Source organism: Ursus maritimus, unplaced genomic scaffold, assembly GCF_017311325.1.
Source record: "Ursus maritimus isolate PB19 unplaced genomic scaffold, ASM1731132v1 scaffold_17, whole genome shotgun sequence".
Classification (NCBI taxonomy): domain Eukaryota; kingdom Metazoa; phylum Chordata; class Mammalia; order Carnivora; family Ursidae; genus Ursus; species Ursus maritimus.
This window is the reverse complement of record NW_024424119.1, coordinates 50,609,792-50,631,783: the sequence shown is the minus strand read 5'-3', so window position 1 is coordinate 50,631,783 and position 21,992 is coordinate 50,609,792. Positions and strand designations below refer to the sequence as shown.

Genomic DNA, 21,992 nt, shown 5'->3' with positions numbered 1-21,992 from the left:
AGGGAGATAAAGCAGCAGGTAAACAATTTGACCGGTGGTCTTCAGTCATGGCCTCTCTGTGAACAGCCTCTGAGTGCCAGCAGCCTGGCCTCAGATGTTCCAATCCTCTTTACCTTTACTGCTCAGCTCCTTTGGGCAGCTCTAGAAGCCTCTGTGGTCCACCCTATGCCTTGACTCTGAACCATGGGGACCCATGAAGAGGCTTTATGCCATTTTTGTTCCTGGGCCCCCAGCTGTTTAGCTCCCATGTCTGTGAGGAGCCAGAGTTGGTGATGTCACGGGTGGCTCCAGAGGACATGGTCTGTAGTCTGATCTAGCTGGAATCACCTCTAAGATTGTTTAACCTCATTTTTTAAAATCGGATTTTTAAAGACAGAAGTTAATACCTACGTATACCCACTGTCAAAAATCCAAAGATAGAAATCTATAAAGTAAAAAAGTAAAAGTCTTTGTCTTTGCTACTATCCCATCCTATGCACAGAGGTAATTCCAGTTAACAGAGTATCGGTGAGAACAGTTTGGCTGATATCCTTCCAGATTGTGTGTGTGTGTGTGTGTGTGTGTGTGTGTATTTGTTGAAAATACACACACACATATAAAGGCACATATATAGCTGGAGTTTTATTACTTTATTAATATGGAGCATACTCTATACATTCTATATCTTTTTAAATTCAGTAGCGTATCATGGGAATTTTCCCATGTCTTATTAACTTACTTTATTTTTTTAACAGCTATATAACATCCCAGTGTATAGATACACTGTAATTTATTTAATCATTTCCTGCTGAAGAATATTTGGACTGTGCAATTTTTGATTTTAAAACAGTGCTACAGTGAACATCTTTGAACATACATCATTGTATACTTGGAGTAATGCTTCTCAGGATAGATTCCTTTGTTGGGTCAAGAGTCAAGGTTGTTCAATTTTAAATGCCACCTTGTTGAAGTCGTTCTATTGAACAAAGATTATTGAGCACCTACAAAGAGCCTGTTGCTGTCCTGGAGCTCTGGGAATACAGAGTTGGTTTTATTAAAAAGCCCCTCCACCCTCATCTTCAAGGATTTGAAGGAATGGGGGGGAAACAATGACAAATAGACAGAAATGCTTCTAATCCAGCATGTTCAATACACTGAGAGAAGCAAGGCCCCAAGGAAGTTGCAATGAAAGAGCTCTTGATTCTGACAGGGATTCAGGCAGGGCTGCAGAGAGGAGGGGAGATGCCAAAAGGTGTGCCTCCCTACTCCTCCCGGGAGCCCATCTGTGAGACTGGGTATTCAAGAAGAAATTTGTTCTAAAGAATTATGATGCTCCTGCATTTTCTCCTACACAAAGAAGGAAATCTCGGCTGTACGCCCTTTCCTTTCCTCCTCTTGGCACTTTCTGATTGATGATTGGAAATGATGGCAATACATAAACTATTTTTCTTTTTATTTTATGACCTGGTAATAGCAGTAACATATTTCCAGTAAATGTTTTCTATCGCAATAAAAAAGTTGTAACAAGACTAGAAATGGGTATAGTTAAACCCTAAAGAAATCATACTTTCAGAACTGTGGATTGAGGCAGTGACTCTATAAATCATTTAACTTAGAAAAAAGTCCCCCTTCACCCTGAAAAACAGGGCAAGCAGCCGGTGTTTACTTTAAGTGCCCATCGAATGGGTGCCTGCTGTGAGGGCTTGGGGAGCCCTCAGTTTTGAGCCCCATTAGACCAACTACTCTCTCTCTTCCCACCTCGTTTCCCACCCAACACCTTTACTGCTTTCTGAGCCAATAAATCATCTCAACCTTATAATTCTTTTTTCCAACCCCCAAATCAAGAAGATTATAACATGCTCTTTCTGGAATACGGCATAATAGTGTGGTTAAGAGCATAGGCTCTGGAATCATATATCTGAATTCTTGTCCTGGCCATGCTATGGACACATGACTTAACTGCTCCACATTTTTTTTCTCCTCTGTAAAAAGAGGATTATAATGGGGCCTCCCTCGTAGAGTTTTATGATTCAGAGTGCTAATGCACATAAAGTGCTTTGTTAAGGGCCAGGAAAATCCTCAGTGTCGCTCACTGTTGTATTAAGAAAGAGTAAATTGATGATTTTGTTAAATTTGCATAGCAGTATAATAACACTTATTGAGTGTTTTATTATGTCGTAGACATCGCGTCACACATAATCTTTGCAGTTACTCCACAAAGGTTTAGATCAGCTGATGTGCCCAGTGTCACATAGCTTGTAAAAAAGCCAATATTTTAATCAAGGTCTTTCTGACTCCAGAACCATTGTCTAACCACTGCATGTCCACCTTCTGGGATTAGATACTCAGTGGGAGCAGAGATGGTAAAACTAGTCAAAAATTCTCAAAAATGGTTCTGTCTTACACAGTCATGGCCTCCTTTGGCTAATAAAGGTTTGAAGCAGATAGTGTTGAGAAACTATGCTCTAGGAGCTCCAGGGCCAGGCAAAAAAAGAGGCCCTATTTCCTTTCCCTAATTGTAGGCAAACAGCCTGCTCCTCAGCTGATCCTTGCTTAGGCCCTATTACTCTTAAGAGAATGAATGTCTGCTTTTTCTGTTTTTCTGGTGTCCTTAACATGCTCTAAAAATTAGGCCTTTCCCAGCCTTTGTCTTTAATTTCTGATTCTAGCTGACACCTTCATTAATGGTCCACTACAAGCTTTCTGTCAACTTGAAGACTACTGTGTAAAAGTGGTTTTGCTGTCCTATCAATAATGGTCATAATTTCCCCAATACTCTCATCAGCAGTGAATTGAGTCTTGCAGCAAAGAAATGGAAACCCCAGCGCAGTGGTTTTAAAGTGATTTGTCTTGTAGACGGCGTCTTATTTCAGTAAAATCAGGTCAGTGCGGCACTGCTGGGTCAGATGTAAGTCTGATACAAATTACTTGGAGGAAATTGATCATTTGAACGTTGTTATTTTTAGCTACCGTAGCTTTTTAATATCTTTTTTTTCCTTTATTTACATGTTTTAATAAAGTTAACCATCATCATCAGGCAAATTAAATGTCTTCTCAATTTCAGCCAGGCCTGTGATGATAGCAAAGAATACCATCTCCCCACCAGGACGGCAGGAGCCTTCCCTGCATGGTTTTGGGGTTGGCCACCATTCTGGCCTTGTTTAAACACTTAAGCCCACTCCTCATCCTCCAGCCACCCCCATTCTGGGGTCTGTTTATTGCACAGACTGGCCCCTTGACCAGTCTGTTCTTCATTGCTATTGAAAGTTAATGGGGGCAAAATTGCATTCCCAAACATTTGAACCTGAAGTGGCCAGGGCCAAACTTAGTTGATCTCTGGTGATCGGTTCAATTTAGTTACGATTTTTTGCCATTAGGCTGGGGCTGAATGATGGTGATTTGGTTGAGGCCAAATGTCTGAAGAAAATTGGCTCTCTGATAAGAGTGCTGTTATCAGAGGGGGCTCTCTTCTCATTTACATTTAGATGAGTATTGATTATTTATTTACTCAGAGAAGTGAGATTCGTTTCCAATCTTATCTTTCTCGTCTCTGCTTGTCAGCAGAAAGAGAGATAGAGCTCCTGACATCAGGCCAAGATAACAGCACTTTGTAGTAAAGATAAAAGTTGGAATGGGCCTTTTTCTAGTCTTGACTGAAAGGATAAGTTTTAAAAATTAGAACTGATGGGTCATGCTTTCAAAACCTTTCCTGAAGGTTTTGCAGTTTAACTAGGCAGGAGAATTGGTTTATTGGAACAGCCTTGGTCTTTCTTCTTTTGTAATAGGAATTGTATTTAATTTGATTATATTCGGCTGTTTCACTGAGAGCAAATTGTGTATTGGCTCAGAAGAGGCTAAAGTGTGACCTTATTGTCATGTCAGCTTGTTCCTTTTTTATTATTTAAATTCCAAATTATCCAATCTGAGCCTCAGAGGGAGTATAAGCTACAGTGGCTATCACTTGAATATAATTCAGTGCTTACATTAAGATCAAGCAGAAAATGATTATAGTCTCCCCTAGAGGAAGAGTTATAAGCGATGGCACGGACACTAAATGCAGACATTTCAGAATAGCTGATGTTGGGTCTGAGCTCTGATATTGACAGCATCAGCTTGTCAGTGGTGGCTTTGGCTCAGTGAGGAACTCGGGATTCCGCCAGCCCCTGCCATAGAGCAGGCCAGGCTTGGCACAGTTTGCCTCGAATGGGCCTCCCTGCCACCAGACTCCTCCAACCCATTGTCCACAGTGTCACCAGAAGAATCTTACTACAGTGTAAAGCTGATTATGTCGCTTCCCTGCTCTGTTAGCATCTGTTACTAACAGGCCTTGACCAACAGTCTGGGCCAAGCATCCCAGCCCACTTCCCCTCGCACCCCAACAGAACTGAGGCCTTTTCCACACTGAATTTCTCTTGGTCTGTGTGGGTTCTTTAGTACCTCCTTGCTTTTTGACATGCTGTTTCCTCTGTAGAAATGCGGTATTTTCCCTGCCTCACTGGCTCTGAGTCCTCCTTCAAGACTGTGCTCAGATGTTTCCAACTCGGGGTAGAGGAAGTTCGTTGTTTGCCTTTTCTGTGCTTTCACAGCACCTCATCTAGCTCTGCCTGAGAAGGAGCACTGACTTGGGCCCTTTGCTCCTGTGTGTCCTGCCACCTCCCCCAGCCTACTTGAGGGCAGGAATCACTGATCATTCATCTCTGTGGCTGGGTCCTTGTTGAGGCTCAGGATACGTTTGTTGGTATGGATGCGTGGATGGCATTGTCACATTGTCTGTCCTTTGATATCTGTGCTGCCATGGTTGGCTCCATGACCTTTACTCATCATTTTTAGACTATCTCTGTTGAACCTGAACCTAGGGAACCTTAGCAATCTGGCTGCTGAACAAGTGTCTAATCTTGTAGCCTAAAAGCAAGATTGTTTAAAAAGATATGCACCCTCTCCCACCCTGCACCCCTACACCCCTACCTTGGACACACATGAGAAAGGATATGACATCTGTTTTGAGGCCAACTTTCCCTGCCATCATGTATCTTTCCTTCATGGGGCTGTTAGCCTGTTGGGACTCTTGGCTTAGGGGTCTGCCTGCACCTCATCTCAGTCGGCTCTGTTCCGGCCTGTACTAGCAATAGTAGGTGCCGTCACAGAGCGCTGGTGCCGAAGGAGTCGAGGATTGTCTCACTTCATCTTTACAGCAGCCTTCTGAGGGAGGTTCTGTTATCCTCATTTCACAGATGAGAAAATAACACAGAGACTAAGTAACTTCCCCAGAATGCGTGTCTGGCCCTGTTGCTCCCTGAGAGTGCGCGAACACCTGGAATCCAGTCCTTTCCTCTTACTGGCTCATACTTCATCTTTTTCTGGCTACAAGAAGCTCTTTCAGATTAAAGCAGCTCTTTAAGCTGGTGAATGGAAAATGACTGACATGAAGGCACATCCATGGAAGTATTCAACCTTTGACTTCATCATTTTTCTTCAGACAGGTGGTCCTCAAACTTGTTCCGGTGCTCAGCAATAATAGTGAAAGTTAATTCATTTATATCTCACTTCAAGCCAAAGAGCATTTGGTATATATACATCCTTATAATACGATAAAAATACATGAATTGAAAGATGACATGAAAGGAAAAGAAAATAAAGATCCGGAAGATTAATTGTCAGAGAAATGCATGCCCAGTCAGCATGGTTGGATCACATGTTTAGTGCTGGGCTTCCTCACAGGCAAAGGAGAAAGGGAAACTATCAGTTAGTTACAAGATTTATGTTAAACTGTCTAAAGATAGAAAAGAGCAAACCAGTTGCTCCGAGAAAGTGCAGCTTTTTCCTGAGAGTGAGTTCTGAAGGAAGTTTCTCCCCTCTGTCTTTAGAAGTAAGATGCAGAGCGATTGAGGCAATGGTCCCTCTCTTCGGGCTTCTGCATTTGCTTCCCACTGGATTCCAACTCTCAGCTGGCTCTCAGCTCTTAAGGAATTATGTGCTAAAACCTTTTATGTTTCAGTCTAGGATTGAAGGGATAGAGGAAGCTGGACTGACCACGTATGTATCCACCATCCAACAGATACTTCAGATTTTCTTTGAAACTTATGTGCTGAGGTGTTTGCCTCAGGTTTACGAAATCCCATAAAAATCCTGCCTGGGTGTTATAAGTTGGATCCCTCCCAAAGTGCCCGGAGCAGTATTTTGTTCTTAGACCATCCGGTGACATGGTATTACTGCAATAAATACATCATTGGAATGCCCAAGCAGGTTTTCCTGTCACTGCACAGTAACTGCTTCCCAGAATCTTCCTTTTGTGTCCACATCCACTGTGAAGTAGAGGGCATGTGGCTTCATGCACAGCTGTGACATTTTAAAAAACCTCTTTCTAAAGGTGGATGTTGCCGTGAAAACTATGTCCGGTTCAGTGTGAAGGAGGCTTTTATATTTTATATAATCATTTCCTTGGCAAAAATATATTAATAGAAACTGACCTCACAGCTTGTCTTTTTAAAGTGGTTTTGGCTGCTATTTTTTCTTTTTCTCCCATGTTAGCTGCATGAAAATTAAGAATTTGTTAGAAACTATAGGTTGATAGATCTCGTAGGTCTGGGTTATCATAATCTTGATTATGATCATCAGACATTTATTAAGAACATGTTATGAGTGAAGCAGTATGGTTTGTACATATTACAGAGTGCAGGCTGGGGCAGCCTGGCTATGAATCCTCATTCTTCCATTTTGTATGGGACCTTGAGCTCATTATTTAGCCTTTGTAAGTCCCTGTTTCTTCCTGCATGAAATGGAATTCATATTCTTTACATCCTAGGGTGATAAATCAGATGATCTGTATAAAAGGCCTAGCACAGTACCTGGCACACTACACAGTAGCAGGTCCTGCTATGTTACGATATCTTAGTATTGTTATAGTCCCATGAGGAGGCTGTGGTGGATAGCTGACACTTCTATAACACTATTAATGTAGCAGATGCTATTCTAACTGCTTTTTAACTATTAACTCATCAAATCCTCAGATAGGCCTGTGAGGTATTATTTTTCCCATTTTACAGATGAAGACACAGAGAGATTGAGTTGCCCCAAAGTCATACAGCTAAGTTGATCAGCCAGGACTAGAGCAAGGCAATGTGGCCCCAAGTCCATGCCCTTAACCACCAGGTTATATTGCTTCTCATACATACCCTGCCTCTCGTTACATGATGTAGCCTGAAGTTATCCATCTGGCTTTTTCAGAGGAGGAAAATGTGTGCAACAGTCTTTCTGTGTGAGATATTTTATCCACTGTTTGTGTAAGAATTAAGAGTGAAATTGATATTTGTTAAGAGGCAGTTTTCCATTTGGGTTTTGATCTCAAGTCTCATCTGCAGCTTAGCCGCCCTGCCTTCCCCAAAGTCAAGACCCGAATAGTCCTTTGCTAAGCTCAGAAATGGGTTTCCAAGTTGGTCATTAGCTTTTGTGGAAGAACAAGGAGAGTACCCAGGGCAGAAAATGACACTCAAAATTTCAGCTAATGACAAAACTGGGCATATGTCGGAATATTCTTAAGGAAAGATGAAGGGAGAGAGTCTTCCTGGATGGATGGAAAAATAAAGTGATCCTGTCTTCTTAAGGACCCAGGATACAGCCGTTGGACAGGATAATCAGTATGTATGGATTTCATAAAAATAAATTATTTCAGGTCATTTTCATTTTGAATTTACAGAAACCACAAGTTAAGTGATTCAGAACCCAAATGAAACTACAAATCTGCAAAAATCTATACTTATGGTATAAACTATGGCCTCTTTATAATTGGCCAGTAATTTATATTTACTAGAGGAAAAAAGGTTTAAAACACAGAGGCTTTAGAGCCTAAGACCCTTGGGTTTTATTTCCCCTGCCCTGCTTCCTACCTTTGTGATCTTGGCCAAGTTACTTCACCCTGCCAACCTTTAGGGTCCCCATCTGTGAAATAGGGATAATAATATCTGCCTCTTAGAGTTGTTGTGAGCATACACTAAGGTAACATGTAGAAAGCTTGGCATATAATGGCCATTCAGTAAGTGAGAGTCATCATCATATTAGGTTTCAAGGAGAAAATCCTAAAGCTACTATCTGCAAGACCCAGGAAACAAGAGTAATGTTGAATGATAACAGTTATGGCTTTGAGAATGGTGTAGGAGGCTCATCATGTTTAAGGACTAGGAACCCTTCCCAGTACTCCCTGCCTCCCCTGGTTTCCCTCGTCATTGTTTCCCAGGCAGCCGCAGAGACTGGAAGGACACCCGGATGCAGCCAGGCCTTGACTCCCAGCGATCAGGAAAGTGGTGGCTTATTTACAGTCCAGCTGTCAGGTAGGCAGACAGCTTGAGAAGCCCAGCCCCCTGTACACTGCCCTCAGAGTCCGACTAAGCAAGCCTAGGTTGCAGGGTTACTTAAGATGCAAATAGCGATCCACATAAACAGATAAATGTCTGGTTTTGATTAAATTATCACGTGGGAGAGATCCATTAGAGAATCCACAATGTGTGATAATTATGGTATCCTCAGAAAAATGGCATAGTAAGAAATCAGAGGACTTGTAAGTATATATGATGTATTTTAAATTATAAAAGTAGCCTTTATTTATTATAGGAAATGTGAAAAGTACAGAAAAACATTAAGGAAAAATAAAAACACTCATTATTCCACCATCCAGTGTAAGCACTATTCACATGCTGGAAATAACCTTGTGGTCTTTTTTTTCCTCTGTGACTTTACACGTATTTTTTCACAATTGCAATCTTCCTACATGTATTGTGTTATAATTTGCTGTTTTCATAAAGTAGCATATTATAAACATGCTTTATAAAATTAAGTATTTTTGCAGCATCACTTTTAATATCTTTATGAATTTTCACACTGTTTTGTTTAACCAGGCCCCTGTTGTTATATTTAGTGTGTTCCCAAATTTTGGCCATCATAAAAAAGTGAATTATTAGAGCTAAACTCTGTACCCAATTTCACTGTAAATTCATAGAGGTGGATGTCAGTGTCTGGCACACTGTGTTGCTGGGAGGTACTGGGGGTGGGGCAGTCCAAGATAGTTTAACAGGCCGGTGTCTTAGAAAGCAGCTCTCTAGGTTCGGTGGGAACTCCCTTCCCCTAAAGGGCTTGAAGAGGCCCACAGCTATGAAAGGTGGGTTCTAGGAGGGGAAAGGAGGGAAAGGAGAGGGTGCATAGGAATCTTCTCACCAGTTTTCTGACAGTTCAACTGGGCACGATTTTTCTGTGATTACTTTCCCCCAGTGAGTGTGGAGGCATCAGGAATCCTCAGCAAACATGCCTGGTTAATTGACAAATGTCAGTGATAGGTGACAGATATTGGAGACTAGGAATTACCAGTGTTTCCATACCTTTATTTGCTAAATACTTTTGAAATGAAAATTTAACTGTGTATAATGTTGAAATACAGTACCCTCTTAACCTGAATATAGTGTATTAGAGTTTATGTGAATTGTGTAGGCTTCTGAGTATTTGTGTAAACAGTTAGGTAAGTGTTTTGAGCATTGTTGACTTAGTAAAAGTTTAGGAGCTATAAGTAGTGTACAGAAGATCCAGCATGTGTAAGAACTCTGAGACTTGCTAATGACATACCAATTAGAGAAAAGATAGACTGTCCCATGAAACTGACATGACATGACAGTGCTCTCGATGAATGTAGAACATAGGGGAGGAGAATGACATGGAGGAGGTGAATGAAATGCCTCCGACTAGTGAAGGAGTAGTACTGGATGTGAATAACAACAAGTTGACAACAGCTGAAGAACATATCTAAAAATATGTTCCGCCTGGGAGCCCCGGAAGGCCTCTGATGCTTTCCTCAGATCTCTTACACATCCCCTCTGTCTGACCAAACACACCTTTCATAGTCAAAATAATAAGACAGTTTCTTATGCCTCTAATCTTTTCAATAACCATTAACAACAGGAGCAGTCTTTTCAATCTGATCATTGGACCCGTTGGGTGTTATCTGAGAAGAACAAGATTGTCATTTGGCTTGACAAAGAAATACATGAATAAATGTATAAAATGCCCCAGTGTTTTATTAAGATCTGCCAGAACCCCCTGTGTGACACAGGCTAGCTAGTAGTCCTGGTTTTCAGTATTTTTGAACCCATGTCTTTGTGTTTTCGTGAATGTTTCAACAAAAACATGAATCAGCAGCCACTGTCTATTACCATAACCCAGAAATCAGAGATTTTTTGTTTTACCTCACCTGCTTTTTAAATTTTTTAAAAAATTTGGGCTGTCATCATATTAGAGTTCTAACCATACTTTATTCCTGCTTATAATTGGTTAGTCATTATATATAATGATTCTTAATAAGTACTTCTGTAGGAGTGCCTCCTATGAGGCAGGTGCATTATTAAGTATTTTTCCTGTATCATCTGTAATCTTCACAATAATCCTTAAGGTATAAGTATCCCCCCATTTTATTAGGAAACAGAGGCTCAGAGAGGGCAGGTTACTTGCTCATATCTGAGAAACCATGTAACCATGTTGTGATTCCAAGTCAGGCCAGCTCAAAAGCCATCTACCTCTCACCTTGTTTGGGGGAGCTGAACAAAAACGGAGCTGATAATAGAGCAGACAAGTTTGTAAAACCTTGTGGAAAAAAAAAAAAAAAACCCAAACTCTTCCATCTTGGATAGCTAGAACCCCCCAGACAGACTTCAGCGGTTCCCTAATGCTTTATCAGCTTTTCGCCAGTATGTGGTGTTTTTTCAATGTTAAATTCATTGTTTCAGACTTCCTCCCCTCCTCCTGCCCCTTTGATCTTCCAGGCCCTCAGTACCGCCTGGAGAAGCAGAGTGAGCCCAATGTCGCCGTGGACCTGGAGAGCACTTTGGAGAGTCAGAGCGCATGGGAGTTCTGCTTGGTCCGAGAGAACAGTACGTTGGCCTCCTCGCTCCATGCCCGCTTTGTCCGTTGCAAACATGCTTAGGAGTCCTGTGTTTGGGAACACTCACTGGTCTGGCTTCTCTAGGCAGATTTGAAATGACTTTGTTTTCCAAGGCAGATCTCAGCCTTTGTGCCAAAAGTGTGTCCTAAAGTGAAATGATTGATTTTATGCATTTTGGTAAAAAGTCTGCATCCTGTTTAGCACTGTGTGATTAATATTTTTCTGTTAAGCTGTATCTTCTTAAATTAGGAGCAGCCCTGGAAACAGCTTAGAAATAAATATGAGGCCTTTTCTGAGTCAAAGACTATTTTTATATAAAACAACTGGCCCTGTCAGTATCACTGTTCAGACTTCTAGTTTTAGAAAATTCTGTTTGCATACTCCTTAGCAGGAAACAGTGTAATGGTTCCTAGAGCTATGCTGTAAGCCTTTTTAAAACTTCAGTTCCTTTCTTCTTTAGTTTCCATGTTGTGAATCTTTGCCACTCCCTCCTCTACACTCCCACTGACTCAAGGGACAAGGACGTGAAAACTGAGATTATGGCAGCCAACTCTCTGCCGTCATTCCTGCTTTGGACCGTTTACACAGGCTATTTCTTCTATGAGGAACACATTTTCCCCCGCTCTGGTTAACTGTTTCTCATCTTTTGTCTCAATTCAAGTGTCACATCTTCAAAGAAGCCACCTGTGATCACCCCACCTCCCTCACCTAAACATGATCCATTCCTCACTTGGGTACCCTATTCTATTCTGTCACAGAGTATACGACTTTTTCTTTATTATATATATTTCTGCTTATAATTATATATTTTTCTCAATGATCATTTGATGTCTCTCTCCCCCATTAGTTTGTCGGGTCTGTGAGGGTATTCTTGACCCATACACATTGTCCCTCATTATTTCAGCAAACATTTACTCATCATCCACTATAGGCCAGTACTGTAGGAGCCTAGTAAATATAGATTGAATGAGCGAATGAGTGGCAGTTTTTAGTCATGCCACTTTGACCCTCTAAGCAAGACCAGCTTGCTATTCATTGACCAGGGGCCCTGATAGCCTCTGCTGGAGAGACCTGCACAAATTTCACCAGGATGGTGAAACATGATCTTTGCATTTAGCAACAAACTCTCAAAGGCAGAAGGTTGGTATCCCCACAGTCTGCAGCCAATTATAAGTATCTAATATAAATATGCAAAGAAATAAAAATCAATTGGATTCCCAAATGGTACAAAAATTCAAATAAGTAGTAAACAAAGAATGTTTATCCCTATCAACAATATAAGATAAAAACATTTTAAAGCAACAGTGGAATACTTTTCACATGTCAAATAAGCAGGGTATTTAAAAAAGAGTCCTTATTGTGGAGGAGAAACAGGCATATTCAAACACCAGTGACTAATGCAAGTTAATATAACTGTGAAAGTATCAAGAGACCTAAAAATGTTTTCCCCAGCATTTCTGCTTTTGGAAATCTGTATTAAGGAGAAAAAAATCTGAAATGCAAAAAATATATATGTGTAATGATAGTTGTTAGATATTTATATTATCTAACACTAGAAGAGTAGTTAGATAATTTAAGGTATATTCCTATATTGGAAAATTGTGCAGAGCACATCACATTTTGGTAAAGGCAGACCAAGTAATTTGAACAAATTCTCCCACTGAAGGTAACTTAAAAAGCTGATTAAAATATACAAATCATCACCATAAAGTCATCAGAAAGCATAAGCTAGAAAATAATTAATGGCCTATATGTGGGAGAAGATTGAACCAAAAGAACTGAGATCAATACCTACAAACAATTTTACCCTGACATCATCCGAATTTGAGGGCTGCTGTATTTAAAGGAAATTTTATAGCATTCAAATTCATATATTACGAAAGAAGAAAGGCCAAAAAGTAGTAAGCTACGCGTTCAGCTCAAAAAATTAGAAAAGAAACCAAATAAAGAAACGTAAAGAGAATAATAGGAAGGAAGCAATAAAGAGCATAAATTAAGGAAATAGAAGATTTAGGGACATCAAAACCAAAAATTTTAGTTCTTGGAAAACGTTAATAAATTACTAAACCTCTGATCAAATAGATCAAAGACAAGGAAGAGAAATAACAGAAACAAATGGTAATAAAATAAAAAGGAGATATGCTTTTATTATCAAGGATCTGCAGTTATTAAACAGGTAATATGAAATTATTTTGAAAACCTCCATACAAAAAATTGTGAAAATGTAGATGAAAAAGACAAATTCCTTTAAAAAAAAAGTCAACTTACCAAAATTGACACAAGAAGAAATAGAAAACTTGAGTATACCCGTAACTGTTTTGAAAATTGAGTTCACAATTGGAAACCTTCCCACAAAGAAAAATCAGGCCCAGATGATTTCACTGGCTAGTTGTACCAAACACTTAAGGAAGAAATAACTCCAGTCTTACATCAGCTGTTCCAAAGAATAGAAAAAGAAGTGGCACTCTCTAGTACATTTTGAGAGACTATCTTAGTCTTGTTACCAAACCCTAATAAAGACTATGCAACACAGAAAATTAAAATTAAACAAAATATTAAACTGAATCCAGTTCCAACTTGGGTTTATTCAAAGAGTACAAGGTTAGTGTGACATTAGAAAAACCCAGTCAAGGGGTGCCCGGGTGGGCTCAGTCAGTTGAGCATCTGACTCTCGATCACAGCTCAGGTCTTGACCTCACAATTGCGAGTTTGAGCCATGCACTGGGCATGGTGCCTACTTAAAACAAAACAAAACAAAACAGTCAAGATAATTTGCCCCAATTACAGATTAAAAGGATAATCATCTCGGGAAATATGAAATATTGTTCAGCCATTATAAGGTGTGTACTGAGAGTTTTCACAATGGGAGAAATAACTTTTGATGTAATATTAAGGAGGAAAAATATTGAAGATATAAAATAACACATACAAACTAATATCAAGTATGTAAAAACAAAACAAAAAATAGAAGGAAAATGACGCAATATTAATAGTGGTTGTCTCTGGTTGACAAGATTCTGGGTAATTAATTTTCCTTCCTCTTTATACTTTACTTATACTTTCCAGAGTTTCTATAATGAGTATGCATGACTTTCTAAGACGAAAAAGTAAACAAGCAATAAAGTTAAGTTCACACAGATAAAGATTACATAGTAAGAGTAGCTCTTAGGGCACCTGGGTAGCTCAGTCAGTTAAGCGTCTGCCTTAGGCTCAAGTCATGATTCCAGGGACTTGGGATCGAACCCTGTATCGGGCTCTCTTCATCAGGGAGTCTGTTTCTCCCTTTCGCTCTGCCCCTCCCCCCTGCTCGTGCTCTATCTCTCTCTCTGTCTCTCATGCTTTTTCTCTGTCAAATAAATAAAATCTTAAAAAGAAAAATAAGATTAGCTCTTAGTTTAACAATCCTTATGACACTTAAAATCTCAAACTATGTATAGTGCTACACCATGGCACACCAAAGGGAGAATTATAACAACACACCCCTTTTGTAACTTGCTTATCTAATTTTTTTTTACCTGATTTAAGTGGGTAATCCCTCCCTCCGTGTCATTTTCTTTCATTCTTCAAAGAATTCCAGTTTTCTCACTCTGAGTTAAAATCACAATGTTCATAAAAGAAGCCCTTTCCAGCATTTACAAAGGGCACAAGGCAGTCAGTGGTTTGGAATCAGTGGAATATTATAACTGATATTCGTAAAATGGAAGTAAGTTATAAAAGCAATTTATTCATTTTCTAGAGAAGGTTTTTAAATCTTTTGTTTAAGTAGAAATTCCAATGAAACAAATATTGTTCTCCCATAGCTACATATTAAGAAGTTGGATTGAAACAAAATATTTCAGAAATAGAATTTTTTTTGCTTCTACGGGTATGTTTGATCAGGACAGGCTTGCTGTCCATAAAGCCATTTTATGGCTAAATTATGAGCATCTATTATGCAGTGTTTAAGAGACTATGCTATTGAGCCAGATTGCTTCAGTCCACATTCTGGCCCTGTCAGTTACTGGCTGTGTGACCCTGGACAATTTACTTAACCTCTCTTGGGTAGTTTATCTGCCTTCATAAGGCTGATAGGACTCAGTAAGTTTTAATAATCGTAAAGCTCTTAGAATGGTGCCTGGCACCTAATAAACACTCAGTAAACATTAACTATAATTAATAAATAATGAAAACAGCGTTCTGTGGCTGACAGAGTAGATGGGCCACAGATGTGGAGGTCTGGAATCACAGACCTGTCGGGGCCCTCAAGGAGGTGTGTGATGGGGGGAGGAACTGATACAGAATGGAGGGAGGAAGGGGAATGGAGGGCAGGCAAGTCTGTAAGTCTGTGTCATAAGACCAGAGAACTTAGAAGCAGTTTACTTTCCACTCTTTGGTGACCCAGGAGAGATGTGTACCTTCTAAGTAAAACCATCTGATTGCGCACACTGCCACAAGGCTGGATATAAGTCTTTCCATTTTTTTTTTCCAAGGAGGGATGGTCATAACTTTTTATACCAACCACATCAAAAGATGTTTCTTAGGGGCGCCTGGGTGGCTCAGTCGTTAAGTGTCTGCCTTCGGCTCAGGGCGTGATCCTGGCGTTCTGGGATCGAGCCCCACATCAGGCTCCTCCGCTGGGAGCCTGCTTCTTCCTCTCCCACTCCCCCTGCTTGTGTTCCCTCTCTCGCTGTCTGTCTCTCTCTCTGTGTCAAATAAATAAATAAAATCTTAAAAAAAAAAGATGTTTCTTAAATCACTTATTCAGGCCTTCTATTGTAAGGCATTGTGCTAGACATTTTGCAGACACTCTCTTATAATTTTCACAACTACCCTAACAAGATACTATTCTAATTGTGGAGAGAGGTTGTGACTTGTGCAAAGTTAGCTAGCCAGTGATAGGACCAGAATTCTAAGTCAGCTGTCTGATTCCAAAGCCCACCCTGAGATGTTGATAAAATAACCTAAATTTTCAATCCTACGAATTGTGGTGACAATTGTCTTATACTCTATGAGAGAAAAGCTTGCTAATGAAGCTGATAGGACAAGAATTTCTGCTTAGGGACTGAGAGCTAACATTTGTGCTTGGATCTTGGCCTAAATAAGAAAATGACAAGCCAAAGTCCTTGAGCTTTCCAGTTTGGATTCTTGTCTGATAATCTACTACATCCTTCAGCCAAGTGTCTGCCAGAAGCTGGAGTCAGACCAGAAGGAGGCATGAGTACATTCTGGAGAGGATGTAACGGTAGAAGACTTCCAGTCTTGTCCGAGCGTCTGTATAAATCCTGGCACCAAACGGAGCCTCACCTTCCTTTTGTGCCAAATGTTGCCAGTGACCTTTTCTCTTACCCACTGATCATATGTAGGTAGCCCATCCAGGTCCTTAGAAGAAAAATCCAACACGAACCAACTTATTCTTTGCACAACTTCTCGGGAATTTACCATCATCAGGAAAACAGGCCTGAATTTAAACTGATTTTATGGAGTACCAACAAAATATCAGACTCTGTGTCTTTACCGTTTGATCACTCAAGTCTGTCCTTGTCGTAGTTCAGCATAGTACTTTTAAAGCACTCTGCCTCCGCAGCCTGACATCAGACAAATCGTGTCACTTCTCTGAGCCTCAGTTTCCTCTGTAAATGAAGGTGGTTGAATCTATTTCACAAGGGTTTTTTGAGGATTAAATGAGATACAAGTACTGCCATTGTAATGACCTTTTAGGCCGCTGTGCTGGTCATCTTTATTTTGTAGAAGAAAGTGAGGCTTTGAGGGGTGATTTGTGTGGGATTGCATGAATAATAATCGGGGGTGGAAGGCTAGAAAACTGTATCTTCTGTCCAGTAAGTCTAGTGCAACCGTTGAATCTGATTATTTCATTTCCTGAGTAGAAGTTGCCGTACAAATAGGCTTCAGTTGTTCTCTAGACATCAGTTCAACCTCCTTTGATCTCCTTTCCTTTTCGAGGAGATCTTCTGTTTTTCCAGTGCCTTACTGAAATCCTCAGTTTCCTTAATTTAAGGCTATCCTGAGGAAGATCTCAGCTCAAGGTGGACAGTCACCTAGATAAGTGGACTGTGGCAGGGGAGAGTATCTCTGGGTCTCAGTCTGTGGGAGGCCTCTTCCAGCTCCTTTAGTTTCCCCTTGAAGACCAGGAGAGGAGGCAGCTTCCTGCACTCGGGAAGAGTCTCTCCTTACCTCAGTCTGATCACTGATTCCTCTGGATGGATTGACCCATCCCCACACTGGACTGTGACTACCACCACCCCTCCCCAGGGCAGGGACCATCTGGGTGCCTGTGGCCATGTATAGTCCATTACCCTGGATAGGGTGAGCCTCCCGAGTCCCTGGCATTAGCAGGCTTCTCACTAGGGCTCCAGGGGACAAGTATGTGATAGCTTTTAAAGACAATTTGGGATTTGGCTGAGTGTCTACACCCGTATGTTTCTTCATGGAGGTACTTGGGCTCCCCCCCACCCGGTCTCCCTCTCCCCCAATACTACTAAATAAATAGGAAGGGGGGAAGCAACCATAGGCAGTGAATGACTGTTTGCTAATCCTGATGTGTTTCTAGTTCCTCTTCATGGTGCTTATTCATAGTGGGCTGATCCCTCCTCCTGTATGTGCTCTGTGCCAGCCCTGGAGACTCCCTGGTGGTTCCGTTAGGCTTCTGGGGGCTTTCTTCAGCTACAGATTACTAATCTCTCAATTTCTATCATGTGACTTAAATACCAAGGCTTTAAGCCTCTTTTATTATATACCACAACAGCAGTCTTCAAATGCAAAAGAAAATGTGATCATGCAAATAAATTCTATTTACAAATAGAAATGACCTGTGGTGTCCATGGTTTGAATTTTAGGTTGAATTACTGCCAAAAGCCAGTTATGTGTCTGACTTTGATGGGGGGAAAGTGTTCACTATAAGGAATTTTTGTACTGGTGAAGATTTTTCCATATAGATACGGGTATTAGCTCCCTGCTTTGCTGCATGCTAACAGTATTTAAATGAAACAGAAACATCATCCTCGATGTAAGAATACCTATGTGTTTGTGCCTCTTGCTTTCTGGTTAATGTGAACTGGTTGGTGATGTGTTGTAGTGGACAAGGCAAGATGTTTGCAGGCACTGCATGACCTTGGGCAAGTCCTTCTCTGTGAACTTCATTTTCCCATCTGTAAAATGTGATGGTAATCCCTATCCTGTAGGGATGTTAGGAGGATTAAATGAGATTGTGTGTACTAAGAGCACATAGTGATGTGTATGCACAATGCAGGTGTTAGCCAGGCCCATATTTGTCTGTGTGCCCAGACACCACAGCTAGTCTGTGCATGTGTGTGGTGGCCTTTTCCCTCCCCATTATTCCTATTTTCCCACTAGCTCTTAGACTTCCCACAGGCCCCTTTTGGCAATGGCCAGCAGCAAGGGTAGATGGTACCTTGGCCAAAACCAGTGCTGACCTGTAGCAGAGACAAACTTGTGCCCTGGCCACACCTACTTCTTCAGTAATGAATGTCTGAATTGCACTCTGTGGGCTGAAAAATTCCACATGAATTGCATTTTTTGCTCTCCCCCTTTCTTGAAAGCTCCCCCCTTTTCATTTTATCATTAGGTAGTAATTAGTATTCAAGGGAAATTGGTCTTAATATATTGAAATTGGTTAAGTGCATTTAGACCTGTACCACAGCCAATGTCTTATTGGAAAATGTAATTGGGGACTCTGTGTATGTAATTAATTGAATTACAATTAAGAACTTTCATTAAGCAATACACTGGTACATTAGAGCAGTAAGGAAACATGTTTGACGAGCCACAAACCCCGTATGGGCTCTAAGTGAGGGCACGGGGATTTGCATCCCTCTGGAAGGCTCCTGGCCCTAGAATCCACCCTGCAGCCCCTGACTAATGGTTTGGTAATGCATCAGGTGACATTTCTGCAGTGATTCCCTGATGGGAGGTAGGGCTCTTCTAGCTTGTGTGCCCTCAGTCTCTGACTCCAGAGTCAGAGAGAGAGATGCCTCAGTGTTGATCAAATATTACAGTTCTTAGGTATTTTGTCATGTAAATTGTCAAAACTGCCCTGGCTCCTTTTACTGTGTTTCAACAGTAGCAAAGATACAGTGGAGGAAGAGGAAGTGATGGGAATTCTATCATCAGCCTAACTTGCGAGCAAACCTGTAATGAACCAATGGTCCAGACCCTTGGCTGGTCATGCTTTATCCTCTGAAAGGTGGTTGGTTTCATTCTTGGCACACATTTGTTTATTTATTCCCTAAGCAGTGATGGTGTCCTCCTCTAGGCCAGCCATTGCGCAGAGACGGTAGAGAGGAGCCCCACATCGTGGAGCCCACAGTTGTGATAGGTGCTCCAAAGGATATATAAGAGTAGCTAGCAGGTGATACTGGAGCTGGTGAGAGGAGGAGAAAGCTTTCTTGAGGAAGAAAAAAAAGGAGTTAGTGAGTAAGGGAAGAATGTTCCTCTTCAAGGGACTGCTCATCGGAAGGCCTTGAGAAGGAGCTTGACCTGTTAGGGAATGAATGAATGAAGTGGAGTGAAATGAGCAAGGCTGAGAGTGCTGGAAGTTAAGACTGAGGGATGCACAGGGTCTAGAAAGCAGAGCCTAAAGGCCCTGGTTCCGTGTTCTGCTCTTTTTAGAAGTTCTACAAACCGGAAACTGTTTCTTTCTGATCACCTAATAAAACAAGATTACCCTGATTTATTGAGGGTCTGAAATCTCCCTGTGGAAAGGCTCTGACTCCAAGAGTTTAATCAATTAGGCTCTGACAGCAAGGATCCCTACCCTGGTTGTAGCATGGAACATTCAGTGAAGGGCATATCCTACTGTGGGATCCTGACGGCTTTGGCGAGATTACTGCAGAGGGCATGCGTGCGTGCATGTGTGTGTTATAGTATATCACCTATTGATTATTTTTTAGAGACCAGCAAAAATGACTAGTAGCCAAAGGGAAGTGTTTAATAGAAGAGAAGTTTGGGGCTTATGAGGCTTTAGGGACTTAAAAGGCCTTTGGAAAAAAAAAGGTGTGATGGATGTAGAAAGCTAAGGGAGAGTTTTTCTCCTTGACTTACTTATGCAGCCAGCTTTGAGTCTTACAGAAAGAATGAAGAGAATTAGGTTTTATCCCTGATTCTTTGTTCTTGCAAGGCCAGGCATGATTCTGTTCTCCTTAGATACTGTTAATGGCCCATGGATTTGGACACTCACAGCCCATCTAAGCAACATTTTTACCCAAAGGGTTATGTGGTGATTAAGGGCACATTTTTGGAATTAGACGTGGGTTCAGTTCCTAGCTCCAGCCTAAGAACTGTAGTAGCAGGATGTAGTTGTTCAGCTGTACTAGCAGGATGACATTCTAAGCCTCGTTTTTCTCACCTGTAAAAAGGGGATAATAATATGCAACAAAAGGGCATTGGGAAAATTCGATGAGATAGCATATTTAAAGTGCTGAGCACGGTGTCTGGCATATGGTAAACACTCAGTAAATGTTAGCTGCTCTTTGTAGTTGTTGTTGAGGCAGGATCCCCTGGTGGGTCGTCTGAATGGAAAACTAGGAATGGTGTATTAGGTTCTATTAACCAAGGTAAATACAGGGATGGTGTGCAACCTCGTGTACTGTCACGGTTAACCTGTGTTGCATCAAACTTCATTCATGCCACCAACAGCCTTTATCAAACATGTACTACACGCTTTGTAGGATAGAATGTTCCTTCCCTAAAGGAGCTCGTTGTCTAGAAGGGGAATACAGATGTTTATCACACTTATTATTAGAGCCTTCAGAACTACAGGGTTTCAGGAGAGGGATCAGGGAAGATTCTAGACTAGACCTTGAAGTGTATACATTTTACAGAGTGGGAAGGACATTCTGGCCAAATGGTGTAACCTGAGCAGAGTCCAGTTTAGCAGAAGCAGGGATTATTCTATGTGGGGAATAGCCATAAGGCGTCAAGATAGAGCAGGGCAGGGGCGCCTGGCTGGCTCAGTCAGTGGAGCGTGTGACTCTTGATCTCGGGGTTGTAAGTTTGAGCCCCTCGTTGGGGGAGGAAAAAAGATAAAGTACAGCAGAAGATGGTTTATTTCCTATTTATTTATTTATTTATTTATTTATTTATTTATTTATTTATTTTTAGCTTTGTTTTTTGAGAGGCGGGGTGGGCTGAGCATGCCCATGAGCAGGGGAAGGGGCAGAGGGAGAAGGAGAGAGAATTCTCAAGCAGACTCCCAGCTCAGAACAGAGCCTGATGCGGGGCTTGAGCCCAGGACCTGAGATGATGACCTGAGCTGAAATCAAGAGTCGACTCTTAACCAACTGAGCCACCCAAGTGCCCCTATTTCCTCTTCATTTAGTCAGTTATTTGTATGGCAGTATTTTATTGTGTGCCAGGCCCTGACATAGATACTGTCTCTGCCTTTGAAGAATGTATCCCCTTCCACCTCTGACCATTTTATTTTCCACTATTCCCCTTCACACACTCTTGGCTCCTACCAAATGCAAAGACTTGCCATTCTCTATATATGTGCTCACACTTTATGGACTTCATGTTTTTCCCATACTATTCCCTCTGTGGATTCCCTGTCCCCGTTCCATTGTCTGGGAATCCTGCCATCCTCCTGTGTTCTTGAAGCACTAGCACAGTCCCACAGCTGTGGTTGATGCTGGGTGACTATTTGTGAACCTGCTGGGATCAGTAAGTCGCATCATCAAGCTACAGAGAGTTTCAAAAGTGAGGCTGTAACAAAGACCATTGTCTTCTGGTTGAGTTCTCGAGTTGGCATAGATCTTTTTGGAGAAGGGAGATTGAAGTTGCTTTAACTTATAACTAGATTCAAACTTTTGACTTGGTCTAAGACTTACTGAACCATAGAATGAAGTTTGAAGTCCTGTGTGGTTTGTATCTATGAATATAAGGTATCTGCCGGTAGCATACAGTGAGTTCATCTGAGCTTTGATTTAATGATTAGTGCCCATTTGTCTGAAAGGAGGTCACATATGTATCTCTAAGTGTCTCCCTCAGTTTCAGTGAAATCACATATTCAAAAACACTTTTTGAACGTAAAATAGTTTTAGTTATAATTAGCCTTGATCTGATCACCTGACAGCAAGCCTGTTAC

The 21,992-nt window shown here is 41.2% G+C and overlaps 1 protein-coding gene across 9 annotated transcripts in view; it reads left to right on the top strand.

Moving 5' to 3' along the window:
* Positions 1 to 21,992, top strand: part of MAPKAP1 (MAPK associated protein 1) — a 235,598-nt gene that overhangs the window by 164,830 nt on the left and 48,776 nt on the right. For 7 of the 9 annotated variants that reach the window (XR_005835250.1, XM_008698765.2, XM_040631895.1 and 4 more), the window contains one exon: positions 10,776 to 10,883. The exons of the other annotated variants lie outside the window; for them this stretch is intronic. Coding sequence is in view for 6 of the 7 variants with exons in the window: in XM_008698765.2 (XP_008696987.1) it covers positions 10,776 to 10,883 (108 nt within the window). In the remaining variant the exon portion in view is untranslated. The remainder of the gene's footprint in view (positions 1 to 10,775; positions 10,884 to 21,992) is intronic. 9 annotated transcript variants of the gene reach the window in all.